General features: G+C 37.4%; 1 protein-coding gene and 1 pseudogene across 1 annotated transcript; one reads left to right on the forward strand and one right to left on the reverse strand.

Annotated features, from left to right (window-relative positions):
• Positions 1 to 664: 664 nt before the first annotated feature.
• Positions 665 to 10,326, forward strand: LOC119237607 (leiomodin-3-like; annotated as a pseudogene).
• A 2,138-nt stretch (positions 10,327 to 12,464) lies between these two features.
• ARL6IP5 (ADP ribosylation factor like GTPase 6 interacting protein 5) lies at positions 12,465 to 16,964 on the reverse strand (the record flags this gene model as incomplete). The annotated part of the gene is made up of 2 exons (XM_037501584.2): positions 12,465 to 14,172; positions 16,625 to 16,964. Coding segments are annotated over 2 exons (513 nt in total), but the record flags the coding sequence as incomplete, so codon positions are not given.
• Between the last annotated feature and the right edge of the window lie 2,123 nt (positions 16,965 to 19,087).

The raw sequence follows: 19,087 nt of genomic DNA on the forward strand, positions 1-19,087 counted from the left end.
ATAGGAAAGCATACTAATTGATGAGCAAGAATCTAATAAACTGTCATTTTCTTTTTCAGTCTAAGCAATTGTTTTAAAATTTCTGTGTGATCTTGTCCCCTTTTGTGGCTGACACTGCCTTCTAAGTAATTTCCTACCAAAGAAACCATTCTAGTGAGTCTGCCCTAGAAGTAATCAGGGCATCTTTAACTGACCAAAGGAGACAGAGTCAAGGTTTTGGTATGTTCCAAAATATCAAACTGCTCTAATTTCCTACACAATATGTTTAATATTGACATCATACTAGATTAGCAAGCACTTTTGGAATGTAAACTTTACTTAGGACAATAAGAAAATTATTGTATGTATAACCTAGGACTATTAAATGTAAAGATGTCTATTCCACCACATACAAAGCAAATTTCAATGTATTTATAGCTCCATAAGATTGTCAAGACAAATAATTTCAACTGCTACTGAATGTAGCTATTAAAATAAGCAATACAGAATCTCAGAACAAAATTAACTTGGTTTCATCTTACTAGATGAGACAAACACAGTTAAAAATGTGTACTTGTGTGTATATCTTAAAATTTTATTTTTATGTGCTTGTATTTGCTCACAAAACTAATGTGCATATTCAATTCTTTAAAAAAAAAAAAGTCAAACACAACAGAGTTGTATAATGCAAAAAGTGAAAAATCTTCCTCCTCAGTTGTCTTAATAATTATCTTTCTTCTCTAGAGATAACTACTAATTTGACAACTAATACAACAGACTTTTTTTCTATTCATTTATAAGCTTTTCTATATTATAAATATATTTATACACACATACACAAATAGGGTATAGTGTATTGTGTACTTATATATATACACACATATGCACAAAAAGATACTATATATACAGTCTATTTGCTTTTTTCCCTTAATAATAAATATTTGTGTTATTTCCAGTAGGTATTGCTTTGCTTCACATTTTGTCCCTGCTGTGTATTCTAATCCCATAACCCTTTCTTTTAGGAAAACACTCCAAAGAAGCATGAAGAAATAGACAAAGGTAATAAAAATATGTCCCAGTATTTAAAAGAAAAACTCAATAATGAAATTATTGCAAATAAAAGAGAATCAAAGGGAGGCAACAATATCCAAGAAACAGATAATGATGGTGAAGATGATGATGATGATGATGATGATGAAGAAGAAGAAGAAGATGATGATGATGAAGAAGATGAAGATGATGAAGGAGAAGATACTAGTGAAGAGAGTGATGAAAAATAAAAAGAGAAGAGGAATGTGAAATAAAAGAGAAAATCAGAAATGGTGAAAGAAACTGCCAACAGGTAATCAATAAATCATTTGAAAACCAGAAAGACAAACCAGAGGCACAAGAAAAAAGTGAGAGAAAATATCAAAGTTAGATCCTAAGAAGTTAACTCTTGATACCAGTTTTTTGAAGGTAAGTGCAAGGCCTTCAGGAAACCAAACAGACCTGGATGGGAGCTTGAGGCGGGTTAGACAAAATGATCCTGACATGAAGGAACTCAACCTGAACAACATTGAAAACATCCCCAAAGAAATGTTGCTGGACTTTGTCAATGCAATGAAGAAAAACAAACACATCAAAACCTTCAGTTTAGCAAATGTGGGTGCAGATGAGAATGTAGCGTTTGCCTTGGCTAACATGTTGCGTGAAAATAGGAGTATAACGACTCTCAACATCGAGTCTAATTTCATCACAGGTAAAGGAATCGTGGCCATCATGAGGTGTCTCCAGTTCAATGAGACACTAACTGAACTTCGGTTTCACAATCAGAGGCACATGTTGGGTCACCATGCTGAAATGGAAATCTCTAGGCTTTTGAAGGCAAATAACACTCTCCTGAAGATGGGCTACCATTTTGAACTTCCAGGTCCGAGAATGGTGGTAACCAATCTGCTCACCAGAAACCAGGATAAACAAAGGCAGAAAAGACAAGAAGAACAGAAACAGCAGCAACTCAAAGAGCAGAGAAAGTTAATAGCCATGTTGGAGAATGGGTTGGGGCTGCCACCTGGGATGTGGGAGATGTTGGGGGGACCTATGCCAGATTCTAGAATGCAGGAGTTACTCCAACCTTCTCAACCAGCTAACACTCAAGCAAGAAGAAATGAAATGATGAAAAAGCCATCACAGCCTCCACAGTACAGGACAGACCCGGACTCCTTCCGGGTGGTGAAGGTGAAGAGGATTCAGCGCAAATCTCGAATGCCAGAGGCCAGAGACCCCCAGGAGAAAACCAACCTCAAAGACGTGATCAAAACACTCAAACCAGTGCCGAAAAATAGGCCACCCCGCTGGTGGAAATCACTCCCAGAGATCAGCTCTTGAATGACATTCGTCACAGCAACGTGGCCTATCTTAAACCTGTAAGTAGAAGGAGGGAGAAACGGTGAGCCAGCACATGAAATGCATCCCAGCTCCAGTCCCTGTTCATTTTAACACCAGGATAGTCTCACTAATTGTGACTAACTGGGTAAAGCCAGTCAGCATTACTAGTTATCCTGGTTATCTCCCAAGATAAACATCTGTATCACTTCTGTAACAACAATATTAACAACTAACACTTACTGGGCATTTACTGTAGCGTCATTATATGAATTACATCATATAATCATCTTAACAACTCTTAAGATTTTATAAATAGAAACTGAGGTTTATCTTATCTCTTCCCTATCCTCACACCATCCCAGCCGCACAGAACTGACAGTCAAAGGTCTCCAGAAAACTGCTGTGAGGGGTAAATAGGAAAAAGGCCTAACTGGGTCAGTCTTTCGTAGATTAATTGTGGGCTTCCAAACTTCTTAAAAGTAATTAGTCCTTTTTTAGTAGATGGACAGAGACTATTTGCAATTGCATTTATATTTTTCACTTTTTAGGTCCAGAAATGGTAAGCTTCAGGTTAGTATCTCCATGAATTAATAGAATTCTAGACTATTTTACTATTGTTTTCACTGTGATAGTTACTGTGATTCACTGGTTACTGCTCCTGATAGGTGAAAATGTTCTAGTCTTTTCTGGTTACTTTGCAGAAATAAATTTTTTTCTATTATGATATTTATGAGAAGTGTGCATCCAAAGGTAGTTGATAATTAACTATTAAACTAAATCTAGTAGGCGGTTTAGCCAAGAGATTACTCAACAAAATGTCAATAAATTATTTCATCAGAGTAACAATTTTTTTCAAGATGCTTTAAGCAACTTTCTGTATAAGCTTATTCTTTTGTTTTAAAGAGTTTTATAGGAGGAAGAAGACCTTTAGTAATTCATATAGAGTGACTTCCAGAATATAGTGTTAAATGGAAAAGCAAAGTGCAAACACATTATCTATAGTGTGCTACCTGGTATGGTGCTAGCATATTACATGGGTGATTCAAGTACACACGCACATACATACACACACAAAAGACATCACTGGCACCAAAACCTGGAGGCCCAAAAATATAGGGCTTTAAAGTATAAAATAATTGTTACTTATTCACATATTTGGGACAGCCCTTATTCACATATGTCTGCCTTCATTCCCATATCCTAGTATTACAGAATTGACAGCATTCCATTCTTCCAAATCAAAGATGACTTTCTTCTGCTATTTAGAGGGACTCTGGCACAGGACCAGTGAAAGAACACTAGAGGTCACATGAGGTCAAGCCAGAGTCCCTTGTCTGCCCTTGGGCACATGGTCAAGACTTTCTGCACCTGCTCTTCCACAGGCAGCCAGAACTCATAGGGGGTGGATTGGGGTGTTGTTTTGAGAGACACTAGCTCTATCATTTCTGTAACTTGTCATCAGTAAAGCATATGCAAGCTCCCTGGGTGCCTGTATCATTAAAAATAGCAGTCTGAAAAGAATGAAGAGAAGTCTTTTTAAAATCTACATTAAAGGAGACACAAGGATTCAGACCAGAAAAGAGAATGAAGTATCAAAGGATCATCTAACCCAACACAGCCTTCTGAGGGAATATTCTGCTGTGTAAGTCCTTCCCTGGAGTCTTTATCACTTATTTATTAATGCAACAAATATTTACATGGTGCTCAAAAGTGTGAGGCCCCCTCAGAAGGGTCAGGGGCTTCAGTGCTTAATGAGACAGGTATAGTCTTGACCTCACAGAGCTTACAATGTTGGTTTTATCATTTTCGTGGTTATGACTCTCTGCCTTTTAATCAACTGAGAACACTTTGGTTTTGAGTCCAAATCCTAGAATAAAAGATCAAAGTAATTTCATGATGATAACCACAGAAATGCAATGCCCTAGTAAGTTCTACGTTTTTCGTCTATAATCAATTCTAAAAGGTTACCAATTTTAAGATGTTTCTTTGCTTTTAATGTCCACTAAGAAAGAAAAGCATGCACTACAGTAAAGGCTGCATGAATTTGGCATGATGGTCTTGCATATCAGCCTCTGCTTTGAAATCTCTTTCATCTAGTCCAAGGGATTAACAGTTTCTCCTGCTTTCATTTGCCTGGCTTGAATGGTGAGAACCATCTCTTTGTATGTACCTCAGATCCAAAATATCACACAAATTCATGCACATAATCTTGAGAAAAATGTGAAACCCATGATTTCATTGATGACAATTCACTTCTCTAAGAGCAATCTGCTTCCTGTTGTTCATTTTTGTGCTGGCTGCATACGCAATAAAAATCTGCTTTAATGCTGAATCATAGTGTAATCTTTTAAATGAGTTTTTAAATTTTTTTATTTTGATGTCATCTTGGATTTCTAGAAATTCAAAAATAGTACAAAGAATTCTTACATACCCATAACATTGTGCCACATTTGCTTTATCATTCATTAAAAGATATTTTAAATCGCACTGCAATTGTATGGGGAATATAACCAAATGAAAATACATACATTGTGCAAAAAATGAAAAATGATGTAAGAGCTATATAAAATAAAATATTAAAAAAATAAAGAGTGATTATAGGAAAAAAATGAATGCACTGCATCTGCCTGTACATGGTTCCAGTGGGACACACAGCTCAATTGTCATGCTAACAGTGTGAAAGGGTAACGTGTGTTCCTGCCTGCACCTGTAGCCAGCTGTTGTAATGCAACATGGATTGAAAGGTGCTTTCTGATTTCAGAGCTGTTGGAAAACATCAAAATTGTGCATCTTAAATTCAACGAAATACTGTAAATGATATCAGTGGTGATATTACAAAATTCCAGCAGCAAGAAATACTTTTGGCCAGAAATTAAGTCACAAGCATGTTCACCTAGGGAGATAAATTAAAGAGTTTGGGGATTTTCCCCTCACATACACTGGGGAACAGAGAAGCCCTCCAAACCCCTAGATTTTCAAGTATGAGGTTAAAATTAAAATAAAATTTTGAAATCTTGTGATTTTTTTAATTGATGTACCTAACTAAAATGTTAAGTATAAACTAAATGTATAAGTACAAAATCATACTTATAAATCATTCTTAGAAATTTAAACAGTAAAAAAACATTAGTTTTTCCTCTCATGGATGTGAAAATACTCTATTTGTGTTAAGAGCACATCTCCTTAAGCAGTTTATATTTTTTAATTGTATATTTTTTTCATTTTAATGTTTTTCCCTTTTACTCAATGCTTTCGGATTGAGGTCCCTAAACTAAAGTTGCTAGCAAAGAGTAAAGGAAAATCTCTATACTTGCTTGGCTCAAATGCTATCTTCTCCAAAAATTGCCTGTTTAATTCAGTTCAGGAGAGATGTAATCTGTGAACCAGGTATTCAAAACTGGTAGACTATAGGAAAAATATGCAGGCCTGGTTTTTTTGGTTTTATTATTATATATATTTTTAAATATCACATGAAAACATCCAGATGGCTGGTATCCCCTGAAACATCAGCTTGAGTCACATTGGGCTTATATTTATTTGCATGATACAAATTTGCTATATCAGTGTATTAAACTTCTTCTTCAGGCAATGTATTCTTGGTAATGGACTCTCCAGTTTTTTTCAATCACCACCATACCCTACTGCCTAACACCTAGTCTGCTTCGCTCATTTCCAATACTTATTTTGTCCCTACAGAATTAGTTTATTTTGCTGCTTTGTTTTAGCTTTTTTTTTAAAACTCTTTACCTTATCTAACCAACTGAATTTATTAGGTAATGTCTAATTCATTTCCTATGTTACTAACTCTGAATCAGCATGATATAAACCCCCAACTAGGACGTTAGGCTTGTACAGTCTTATCCCTCCCTTATAAAATTATGATTTCTTTTCATCCTTAAAATTTTTGTGGTTCACTCACTACCTGTCATTCCAGTGAGTATTTGTATTTTTCATTGAGATCAAATCCCATCTGCAACAAATGTATAATTCACTGAGGTTAGCTGCATTTGTATAGTATGCACTTTCTGTGCCAATCGAACAAGCTAACTATTTTAATCCTTACTCACTTTCATTTTGGATTTCCCTATGCATATCTGGACTGCTTCTACTACCTAAAGACACTGCTAAATTTCTCCTTCGTAAGGACTTCAGTATAATAATATCACAAGCAACCTTAGTTAGCCAAAAGATCCATGGCACATTAGCATTGATTATGAATGCAGAATTTAAGATTAAAGACTCTTGGGTCTTTATCTTCATATCTGGCCACTTCTTCGCCTCAGTGTTTTGTTTGATTTGATTTCCTTTCCTTCAGTAATACAAAGAACACTCTGTTTTAATTATTTATTGCAGTTGTCAAGATATTTTTAAGATCTCCTTTCTCTTTAACCTGGTTCTCTAGACTCTATCCTTTTACAGTTTTCTCCACTTTCCTATCTTATCTTCTGCCTTTTTGTCAATTACCTAGGACAATACCCAAACCTCTCTTCCCCTTTAAAGATCACTTAGAGTTTTCTTAGCACCTTCCTTCAATCTAGTTTTCTAGTTCCCATTTTCCATGTTCTCTATCTCCATTCTCTCACACATGCAGGTCCAAAGTCCCAGAGTTGTTCATCCCCTCTGTTTCCTGCCCCTTGTTCTTACCTCCAAAAAAAAAAAAAAAAAAAAAAAAGAACCTAGACAATCTGTAAGAGCCAAAGCCAAACGAGACCATAACTTTGGAAATTTTAGGCTCCTTCTGAAGACAATCTGCCTGGGAAAAAGCAGTGTGACATTTCAAACTCATCTGAAAAGAGTATATATCGATCAGGAATTATATGGACTGGGAACTACCTTTCCCTAGTACCTAGAGGGAGAAAGTGTCTGAAGTACAACTCTTGTAAGATAATGATAATTGAATTTAAGCAAGCGTCAGAACATGCAGAAGGCTGACACTGGTTACGGAACACATCCTTATCATTTCTGTTTCAGTGCGTCCTGGGTGGGGCCTGAAAATATGCATTTCTGACTCGTTCCTTGGTGACACTGATGCCACTTACTCAGAGACCACACTCTGACCACCATGACTCCATGACGTCGTGGCAAACCACATCTCCTGATGTTTTCCTGAGTGGTCTTCTTTTCTTGCCTCTATACTACCCTCTGGTGAAACTATCTCTTATTCTACTGTCTCTTGAAATCAAATGACTTGATTCAAATATGACTTCTTACATGAAAGAGATCCAAGCAAAACGCCATTAATGAATGTTCTTCTCTTGTATTTCCATCCCCATTTCTATATACCTCTTTTACAGTATTTCCTTGTTTGTGCTTTAGTTTAGAACCCTTATGGATACAATATAGGTCTCCTAGGAGACTATGAGTCTTCAGGACAGGTCTCCCTCACCTCTATCCTGGACACCCACTGAGGTGTTGGCCAGAGCAGGAACTTGATTCAGTGTGCCCAATTATATCACCACAGCTGAAATAGACCTTCCCACCTACCCAACCCCCAGTCTCTAGGAGTACATGTAGATGTGTGCGCTGTGTGATACTATACATACACGTGCATGCACACCACACACACTTCTAAAAACTAATTTTAACCAACAAGTGAAGGAGAAACAGGGACCCCTAACAATACTGCAAGTTGATTCTTCCTGTCTGTAAGTTTTAAGAACATCATTTCCAGCTCTTTTCCTTTATGATTTGGTTTTTGTTTTCTGCTTAGAAAAGGCCTCTCTTGAAGGTGGTGGGATTGTATGGGAACTATAACTAAGATGAAAATGCAAATTTTGTGCAAAATGAAAAATGATGTAAGAAATAAGAAATATATAAAATAAAAAAAATTCAAAACAAGAAAAAGAAAAGGCCTCTCTAAAGATTAATACAACATCTGCCTATCTTTTCTTGATTCTTTTAGGGTTTTTGTTTTTAAGAATATTTGATTTTACAGATAAATTAAATGATTACATATCATATATGTAAGTAAGCAAGAAGTTTCCTTTTTATTTATTTTTTAAATAGTGATTTATGATTTTAAATAGTAGATTTATGCTACTCCTCTTTTTACCAGTGACCTTTCCTGCCAGCTTGGTTATGTTTTAAATGAGTCACCACATCTGGGTTTACTATTTTGGGTCAGGGTCACATATTTTTATGATTTTTATTATTTTTGAATCCTTCCTTGTATATATCAAAACATACAGAAAATGACATTTTTTTTCCATTCATTAATGCAAAGAACACAGTTTATAATTATTTATTACAGCTTTGGAGTTGTTATAAATACTTGGTATGATACTTTGTATTCATCAATGCTCTCTGAGGGAAGGCTACTAAGATTATATCTAACACCCCTTCCTTCGTGAAAGTCTGGCTCTTGGGAGGGAGAGGGTAAGAGGCACATGCCGACCCTTTGCTGTGAAGGCGGTACACACAGAAGCACATCAAAGGTCCTTTCTGGTGGGCACGATATTAGAAAGCCTTCCCAGCCAAAAGTCATGGGCAGAAAACTAGCTGTTCGAGGAGCCATAGCAGATGGTCAAAATGGTTCTCACATCAGCAGGTGGATACGAGAAACAGAAGAGGAAATACTCTTAGTCATGACTGAATAAACTTTGAGTGTCCTCTGGACTTCCTTGGTGTTCTCTGAAAGATACTTGCATGATGATGAGTCACCCTCCCAAGATACAACACCATTTGAGATTCTTTAAGAATTTGCTTTATCTTTAAGTTGTTCCTATGAAGCAAAGCTATAAAGTGGATTTGCAATCAGATTTATGCTACTCTTCTGTAATCTTTTTGCTCTTGGGAGTTCCTCAATTAATATTTTAACATTTTAATAAGTCTAAAATTAGGAGTGTGCTTCAAAGAGGAAAGCCCAGTTTTGAAAGGAACATATTATTATATTCTTGAGGTAGTCCTTTTGGTTATGTTTTAGTGGTAACGGTATAAGAACTAAAATGAGGCAGATCTGGGTTTAAATCCTGCTCTGCTACTTCCAATTTGTGTGACCTTAAGTAAATTTCTTACCCTCTCTGAGCTTCTTCCGTGCTTATAAGGCTTTTTTTTTTTTGAAAGATTTATTTATCTATGCATACAAGAACTGGGGTACAGGCCAGAGGTTCGGGGACTGAGAGGATCCATCAGAGACAGAGTGGGGAACAGAACAGGCAGAATGACTGAAATACACTGCTGACAGGAGCAGTGGGCAAGCCAGGAGAGGTCTGCTGCGCCATGTGGGCAGCTCCTGGCCAGGGATCGAACCCCGCGCTGCAGGGACTGTGGACAGCCTCACAGGCTGCATCTCAAGCCCCTGTGCCACTAGGGAGGCCCCCTGCTTATAAGGCTTTTGTTAAATAAAGTGAGAAAATGGTTTAAAAATAGGTTAATGTTGATTACAAAATTTCATGATATTATGTAATCCCAAACAGTCCTGTGATTTAGATTTTACAGCAGGCAAAATTGATGTCCAACACCTCATAGTAAGTGCTAAATTAGGACTTGAGCCCAGGCAGACTCAACACCCCCCTTGTTTCTGGGATGGGCTTCCCTGTGTACCTCAAACCGTGGTGTCCATCCCTGGCCTCAGTAAATGCCCAGTAAATGGTGGCTGTAGTTGTCAGCATGTATTTTCTCATAATCTGAGGGGGGCTCTCTGGCTAGAATTTCGAATCCGTTCTTCATTCTTTGAGACATAGAAACTTTGTAAATTTTGTTGTAAATTTGTTAAATTCCCAGTATTAATTTTCCCCTTTCCTTCAAACCACAGGTGCAACTGCCAAAAGAACTAGAATGAGAGGCAACAGACTAATCTAGAAGAACAAGAAATTGAAATTATGACTGCTTTAGCACTTCAAGACAACTTCAGCAGCATTATTTGTGATTTCTGGTGGCAGAACTGGGACAAAGTTGACATCTGATGGGGGCATTTTGTACAAGATGGGATGCTTGACCTATGACAAAATAGGAACTGAAGAGGAAAGGGGATAGAAGTAAAATATTAATACCAGGGGCAACATTTTCTACGTCTAATAAGCTTGAGTGGCTTAGGTGACATTAAGAATACTGCTTCAAGCAACAGGAATTATAAAAATATTGCTTTACTGTTTATCTTCTAAATAATGATAAACACTATAAAGGTGTCAACTATTAATTCCTCCCCCCTTTTTTGTCCTTCCACTTTCCCCGCTGTAATTCATCACAGTGTCTTATAATTAAAAAAAAAAATAAATGTTTCATTCTGCAGATATGTGAAGTGGGAATTGAACCCCAGGACTTTCTGATGCTTTGAAATTGAAGAAATGTAAGCTCTTTCCTGGAGAATCAATTGAGATTTCCTTTTGAACCCTGCCTGGCTTTCTCTCGGCCATCCCCCCAGTGTTTTGGGGTAAACTTGTAGGGCATCTCTGAAAAATAGAATGCGTAAGCCATTGGGCTTGGAAAATTAGTTTCCCAAAAATGGCACACAGAATAAAACCCGGCATATATAGTAAATCTTCTATTTCTGTATGTGTTGGGACAAGGCTCTTTTTAGAAAAATTTTATATATTGAGAAGCTATTGGTTTTAACTACTTTTGTTTGTAAGTCTGAATTTAATCTTGTGCCTTTCCTCAAAAATCTAAAGAAAACTTGCTACAGAAGTAAACTTAAATCCTTTTCTTCTCATTCAAGATCCTCCACACTTAGTTCCATTTTACTAATCAATGTTTATTTACCACAAATCATTTATAGTTCTCTTGATAAAACAGCCTCATGTACACCCCATGCCTTTGTGCTCACTGACCCTTCTGTTGGCACCCCCAAGAGACTTCCCTCCTGCTGTTTACAGAAGTCCTGCCCCATCTTCAAATCCAGGTCAAGTCCTAATCCTCCACAGAAAGCTCCCAGACAACTCCAAGCTAGTGTCCTTTCCTCCTTCCAGGTATACCGAGAGTCCTTAGTTACCTGGGCTAGTCACTGGGCGCACAGAATTTGAAATTTTATAGAGAAATGGCATGAATACTAGAAATTAGGAGATCCTGATTTGGTTGCCTCTCTTCTTTACCTGAGTAATCGATGCCTGCCTTGTTTTTCCTTTTAGATAATCCCATGTGGCTCATAGCACAACAGGCTGGAAGAAAAAATGGGTCTCATGGGGACAAACCTAGAACAATACATTTTTTGGAAGGACAAGCCATGGGAAAGAAATATGGTTTTTCTATTTTTAAAGATAATTTAGTGTGTATAAAAGTACTCAAATTTATAGTTTTTAAACAAGTAACTAACATTAGAATAGTCAATGCCTGAATTTTGCTTTCTCCTCCTTTACTATTTCTATAAAATGTATACAAAGCAGGATAGTTGAGAAAGGGTTGCAATAAATAAAACTTTTTAAAAGTTTAGTATACTCTATATCTATATCTAAGAGGCTAAGCTCTGAAAGGATAAAAACACACTATACATGCTTAAAAGCTTGTGTGTATTAATAGTTGAAATTTTGGAAAACCCTTACTTAACAGTCACACTGTTAAAAGTCAGCAATCTCAAGAAGTCCAGAAAGAGAACTTTAATCTTATAAGTGCAAAAAGAATTATACAAACCCATAACTTATTGCCTCAATTCCCTGCTGTCCAAAAGTAGAACACTGCTATTTGGTATGACTGGAAGGTTTTATTTTGGGAAATTTGGAAAGTCTATGGCCATTACTTCATACAAAAAATATTTTATGCATTTCAAGATGCAAAAAAAAAAAAAAATAACCTATCAAACCATACCAAGTAGGGAAATTCTTTTTGGATATCTGGGCAAAAGGTGGGCCGGTTTTATCAAGACAGGCAAAGTAGCTCAACATTATGCTATTTCTATCCACCCTCTTCCACCCTAAATATCTTAGCTGAAGACTTTGTTTTTAAAATGCAATGAATTATTGCATTCCTATGCTACATTTTTCTATTGTCATCCTTGCCACTGGATAATAATTGTAATGAGTATTTTTTTAATTCAAATTGTCACTTTTCCCCATTAATTAGTCTACAAAATTCACCATATAAAACATAGGGGGGGCTAAAATGTGTATAAACCCAAGTAGGTTTAAAAAGGGATCCCACTGGAATTTAATTTTATTCTGGCTGGAAATTAATAAAGTACTGTGATTTTATTAACAGTATTTGAAAAACAAGCTGAGTATTTGCTGTATATCATCATTATAAGGTAGTCACTAAGTTTCTCAGATACTTAACACAGAGGTGCATTAAATAAAGTCTCACAAAAAAACGTCTTTCATAAATTTTATTCTTCATATTTGGGTAAGGACACAAATTCCAGACCATGTCTGTGAAATTATGGTGATCCCACTGTGCTAGAGATGGAGGCTGCAGGTTGGCCAAGAAATCAAAAGACAAGAAAAATCAGGAGCAGCACATGCTGTTGCTTCTTATTCTAGGACATCCAGAAGGTGCCTTCAGTAAGTGCTGCTCCAATTGTCTCCGTAAATCAATGTCAGAGAAACCTAAATGTTTTCTATTCATTTATGAAATCACTCAATTGGCAAGCAAAACATTTTGTATAATCTATTTCTAAATACATGGGAAATAAAGGAAGACTGCAACAAAATAAACCCATGCTATCTTAATTCTAATGTCTAGCTATAAAAACATATGCTATCTGAAACTTTTGTGAATCAGCAGAAGCTGGGGATCATTCCCTTTTTCATTCCCATTTTTACAAGTCTTTTTGCTTGGTTAGCTAGAGATGTTTTTCAGATTTCAAAAGAACAATATTTATTGTCCTCTTTGTGCCCCTAAGCCATTAATAAATATATACATTCAGCTTCTTTCTAAATGTTCCAGTTAAAACAATGAAAAAAACATGGGAAACAATATCTTAGACACCCTTTTGTCATTAGAACAACAAAAATTGTGTAATATAAACAGAACTCAAGGTTTGTTTTATTTTTTCGTTTTTCAACAAGACTGTCAAGATTACGGGTTACATAGCTTTAGCCTCCTTAAAGAAGGTAACATTGTTTGCAACGAATACCTTCCTCAAGAAAACACATTACTGTTTCAAAAACTTACAAAAATTTGACAAAATAGTCTACTCAACAGCTATCTTTGTATTTGTAAACAAAATATAAACTGGTTTATCCAGTTTTCACTGCACATCAAACAGGCGGCCAAATGACAAAAATCACCTTTGATTTTACACACAAAACTCATTTATATCCCACCTATTATCATCATAGGGAATATTTTTGGAGGATGCCAGAGGGGATTAAAACAGCCCAATGCATGACATAATCCACATTAACAGTCTTCTTTTATTCACATTGCCTTGATACTGTACAATTACCTTTTTCCTACTGAACAACAGAGTTGTTACCATACAATCCACACTTGTTTTATTTTCTTTTATTCCCCTAAAGAAGTATGTGTGAACCACTTTTAGTCAATTTCAGTGACCCCACTTGAAAATTCAGACATCATAATAGGAGGGCAGTTTCTTTCTATTTCTGAGGCCTTCCCTCTGTAACATCAGAGATGTTAAGAGTTTGGCCTCCACATGCATGCTGCCACAGATAGCTCAAAGTATGTGCAGCCCCTATTTCAAGAACACAAATAGAAAGGAGGTTTGGATGTGGGCAAATTGCAACTGGATTTCTGTGGCAGCCCTCTCACGAGCTCAGATTTATTCCTTGACTTTACTGATATACTCGGTGAATTTGGTGATGTTTTCTTCCTGCTGTTCTAGGGCATCCAGAACAATGCCCATTGGCGTCCTCTTCAAACCTATTACCTCCATTTTATTCTCCAGTTTATTCTTGAGGTTTCGAAGTCTCAACGAAGCATGGATGAACATCACTGTAGAGAAGTGAAATATGGTTAGTACCAAAGGAACGAGTATCTCTCCAAATCAACATCATACTTCCTCTCTTCACACTATCAGTAGCTGCCTCAGTTAGCTACAGACCAATTGGTTCTATAATCAAGCTAAATCTTCAAGTGGATTCTTGAAGGTCTTTGTTAAGTCTCACATAAAGTTTTCTTTCTGTGTCAAAGAAAATATTGTATTCAGCAGGGCAAACTATAACCAGGCAGCAACGATCACTTAACACATTGATATCTTTACAAGTGCTACTTAAATGTCCTGATACTCCATGCAAATCAATGTCATTTGAACCTACTACAAACTGACTTGCAGAGTTTTTCAGAAAAGAATTCTTGCTCAATTTGGGGATTATATGTATTGTGAACCCTGCCAGAGGCCTGAGGGTACCAGGTGCCTCTGAGTCACAGTGTTTCAAAGTGTTGGATACAGATGAAGAGACACAAATGTAAAGGTTCTATAGCCCAGTGTTCCCCCAAATCTGCTTCACCATTAAGAATTGTCTGTGTATGTTTATTTAGAAAGATTCCCTGGCCCCTCTCCAGGCTCTCCTGAACCAGAACTTTAAAGGGATAAATCTGGGATTCTATATTTTAAATAAGAACCACAGGTAATCTATGCCAGCAATTTTCAAACTTTAGATACAAAACCCAGAGAGCCTGTTAAATAGGCAAATGTCCCATCTGCACAACCCAAAATTTAGATTACAGTAAGGCTCCAGAATGTAAAATTTCCATTAATCACTCTGGGTGATTCTCATCCTGAAAAACACTGATATGCATACTACCTGGAAACGTCCAACCTACACTGGCCATTAGAAACATCTGAGGAGCTTTCTAAAACTACAGGTTGTTTGGGCTGCACTGTGGATCCACAAAATCAAGCCCTCCAAGGGGTGTGGCTGGAAATTCATATTTTTAATAAGTGTCCTGGATGATTCTCACAATCATCAAAGTTTGAGAATCAGTGATCTTGCCTAATTATTTTATAGATGAGTGAACTATAGACCATATAGGAAAATGGATACAAATCACATGACAGTTTCCAGCAGGTCCAGGAAAAGAAACCAAGCCCTTTGGATCTCTACCTATGTTACATTTCATTACACTGGCCTATCTCAGGCTCTGATGTGACAGTTACTAAAGCTAATGGAGCTGTATGTTTATGCAAAAATCACTGAAATACCAAGACTCTAGTGCATAAGAATGTTTTAAAAAGTCTGAATCTGTTTATTGAAATATTTTGTCCATAAGATGTGGTATTCCTCCATATTCTGAGCTTACTCTAACCAAACAGCTGATTTTATTTAAGGCATAAGTGAACATGTGAAATATTATTAAAAGTTAAAGGGATGTTCCAGTTACTTAATTCACTAGAATTTTTATCTGATTTCTGTTGATACAACTGAACTTTTACCTGTTCCTTATTTCAGGCTTCAAGTGTTTGGGATCTCAGCAAACAATGCATGTTAAAAAAAATCGAATTCTCTCAATAAGAATCAGTCATTGGTATTTATATATTCTGGGCTAATTATTCCTACAGACTTACAAAACTTTTGGAACTAATTAAGATCTTTTGCATAATGGAGAGTTAATAGTTTACTTCCAAACTAAAGTATTACCATTGTTGCTATATCAGGATGGTATGAAGGGCAATCTGTTAAAGATTGACAAGAGACTCTAACATGAGGCAAATGTGGAGCCCAATGAAGACTGCCATTTTCTTGCCATATGACTTGAGATTTGTTTTTGTTTTGTTTACTTTGTGTCCCCAGAGGAGCGTCTGGCAAGAACAGGTGCCCACTACACATGTGGGGAATTCACGGACATGAAGCCTGAGTCTTATGTTTCAGAAAACTCTAACAATTTTGTAGACATGTCAACCAATACACATAAACAAGTTCTGTGATGGGATAAATATGGGATTCTATATTTTAAATAAGAACCACAGGTAATCTATGCTAGCAATTTTCAAACGTTATATACAAATCACCCAGAGAGCCTGTTAAATAGGCAAATGTCCCATCTGCACAACCCAAAATGCACAACTCCCACCAAACTGGCCCATCGAACAACTGCACATACATATTTTGTGCTATAAGAAAAGGAGACTGGGCCTCCCCTGGTGGTGCAGTGGTTGAGCGCTGGGTTGCAAGGCTGCCCGCAGCCTCTGAAGCGCCAGTTCGATCCCTGGCCACCGCTGAGGGTCCCACAAGAAAAAAAAAAAAGAAAGAAAAAGGAAGACTCAGGTTCACATACGCAGGCACTACTAATTCCCTTCTCTAATGAAGAAACTCAGGCACAGAGATTAGCAAATGATAGAGCTAAGATTCTCACGTCGGCAGTTTGACTCCCACCAAACTGGTCATTGAACAACTGCACCTACATATTTTGTGCTGTAAGAAAAGGAAGACTCAGGTTCACTTACGCAGCAAGGGAAATGTGATGCCAAACACAAAGACCATGACTCCCCCAAACAAGGATATAAGGAAGTAGCTGGCCAGCATGACCACCATGACAAAGGTTGTGGGGTACTGCTTCTTCATCCGCCGGAGGATATCTTTATTGTGGGCTGCCCACACAAAGCCCGTGAACACCAGCACCACCACAATTCCTCCAAGGATCATATTGAAGGGGCTCAGGAACCTGGAACATGAAAAAAGGAGAGAGACTAGGTCATCAGTAGTAATAGCAGGAGGAAGAAGGTGAGGAAGGGGGTAAAAACAAGTACAGAGAAACAGGGCTGCCCTCTCTTCCGAAATTTCATATTAAAACACTTCACTTTCATGAAAGACCTACCTTCGTACCTTTTGTTGCTGTTGCTAAACCAAAATAAATCTTTCAAGACAAAAGCCAAAAATACAAAACTGGAGGTCAGCATTGATTTGGGAGCAGCTAATCTGGAGACATTAGCACCCCAAACAGCAAGTAGGGGCCCTGCCAGACCTCTCGGAAACTACCCAGAACATGTTTGCATCACAGCACCTCTGCTTTTACCATATGCTAATGTTAGCGAAGTTATGTGTGTTATTTGCTATGATTTTGGGGGTCCAGCAAGGCTAAAAAATGTTTCCATGGGAATCCATGGTACTTGCTTCATCACTTTCTGCTATTTGGCTTATGAAAGGTTTCACTAGAGACAGTACTTTCAGACAACAAGGGAAACATTTGTATCTAAACTGTCTCTTTTAATCCTCATCAAGGCACCTAATTCCCTTCTCCAATGAAGAAACTCAGGCACAGAGATGAGCAAATGGTAGAGCTAAGATTCTCAAGTCGGCAGTTTGACTCCCACCAAACTGGACCATCCAGCTCACAAGCAGCCCACAACTTTAAGACTGCAGCCTATTTCGGAGGGTTGTGTTTAGCCTGCATGCATCCTCATTATAATAATCCACATTAGGTTTTATTTTCTTAGTTCTTAGAGCTTATTTAACTTCTCATAGAAGCTGCCACAATAGATGAACATAGAGTAGAAGTCATACAACACCTTCTATGGGTGAGAGCCAGCCTCCAGTCACACTGTTTCATAAGACTTTCTCTTGAATCCCAGTATGGTTTTTTTGTTTTGTTTTTATATATTTTTAATTTTTTACATCATTGTTCATTATTAAACAATATATGCTTCCCCCCCCCACCCCTTCAGGAGTAGTTCCCATAGAGTTTCCTTCACCAACGCACCCGTGCACCATCACCTCAGTTCCCTGTGCTCCTCCCTCCCTCCCTCTGATCCCTCTCCCTCCTCCTCCCCTGCAGGATGTCTCTGGTTTATAATTGTCTGGTTTTGCTTTGTTGTGTTTTGTACTGGTATTATTTTTTTACACTGATGTCTTATTTGGTTCCCCTATATTCCTGCTATAAGTGAAACCATCCAATATTTTTCTTTTTCCTTCTGGCCTATTTCACTGAGCATAATTCCTTCTAGTTCCATCCACATTGCTACGAATGGCATGAGTTTATCTTTTCTGATTGCTGAGTAATATTCCATTGTATATATATATGCCACATCTTCTTGATCCAGTCATCTATTTTTGGGCATTTGGGTTATTTCCAGGTTTTACCTATTGCAAATAGTGCTGCAATAAACATAGGTGTACAGGTGTTCTTTTGAATAAATGTCTCTGTGTCCTTTAGGTAGATCCCTAGGAGTGGAATTGCCGGTTCATATGGTAGCTCCATTTTCAGTAGACTGAGGAACCTCCAGACAGCTTTCCACAGTGGCTGGACCAGTTTGCACTCCCACCAGCAATGTAGGAGAGTTCCCTTTTCACCACATCCTCGCCAACATTTGCTGTTGCTTGTTTTTTTGATATGTGCCATTCTTACTGATATAAGGTGGTATCTCAATGTGGTTTTAATTTGCATTTCCCTGATTATAAGGAATGTTGAACATTTTTTCATATGCCTGTTGGCCATTTGCATTTCCTCTTTGGAGAAAAATATCTTTTAAGTTCTTCTTTCCATTTCCTGACTGGATTGTTTATTTTGTTTTTGTTGAGTCATGTGAGTTCTTTGTATATCTTTGTGATCAGTCCCTTATCAGTTGACTGGAGTGCAAAGATTTTTTCCCAATCAGTGGAATCCCAATGTTTTTTAAAAATATCTATAATACTTGAGATTTCATGATTCTCCAGGAAACATTCACCTTCCCACATGTCAATAGCTGGCTGGCGCAACTGCTCATTCAGATAACACAAATACTCCCCATTTAGTCCTAGTTCCCACAATATCTCTGACATGAGGTCCCAGTGCGGGGGGGGGGGGGGGGGGGCTGCCATTAATCACTGTTACTAGCAGTTGACTTGCACAGCTCTCTTACAGGGCCAGGCTGGCCATGCAGGCACTTGAGTTTAGGATTCCTAGCATAGAGTCCATTATAACTCCTTAAAAG

The sequence above is a fragment of the Talpa occidentalis genome, unplaced genomic scaffold (assembly GCF_014898055.3).
Source record: "Talpa occidentalis isolate TD23 unplaced genomic scaffold, MPIMG_talOcc4v2.1 talOcc4.10, whole genome shotgun sequence".
In the NCBI taxonomy this organism is placed as follows: domain Eukaryota; kingdom Metazoa; phylum Chordata; class Mammalia; order Eulipotyphla; family Talpidae; genus Talpa; species Talpa occidentalis.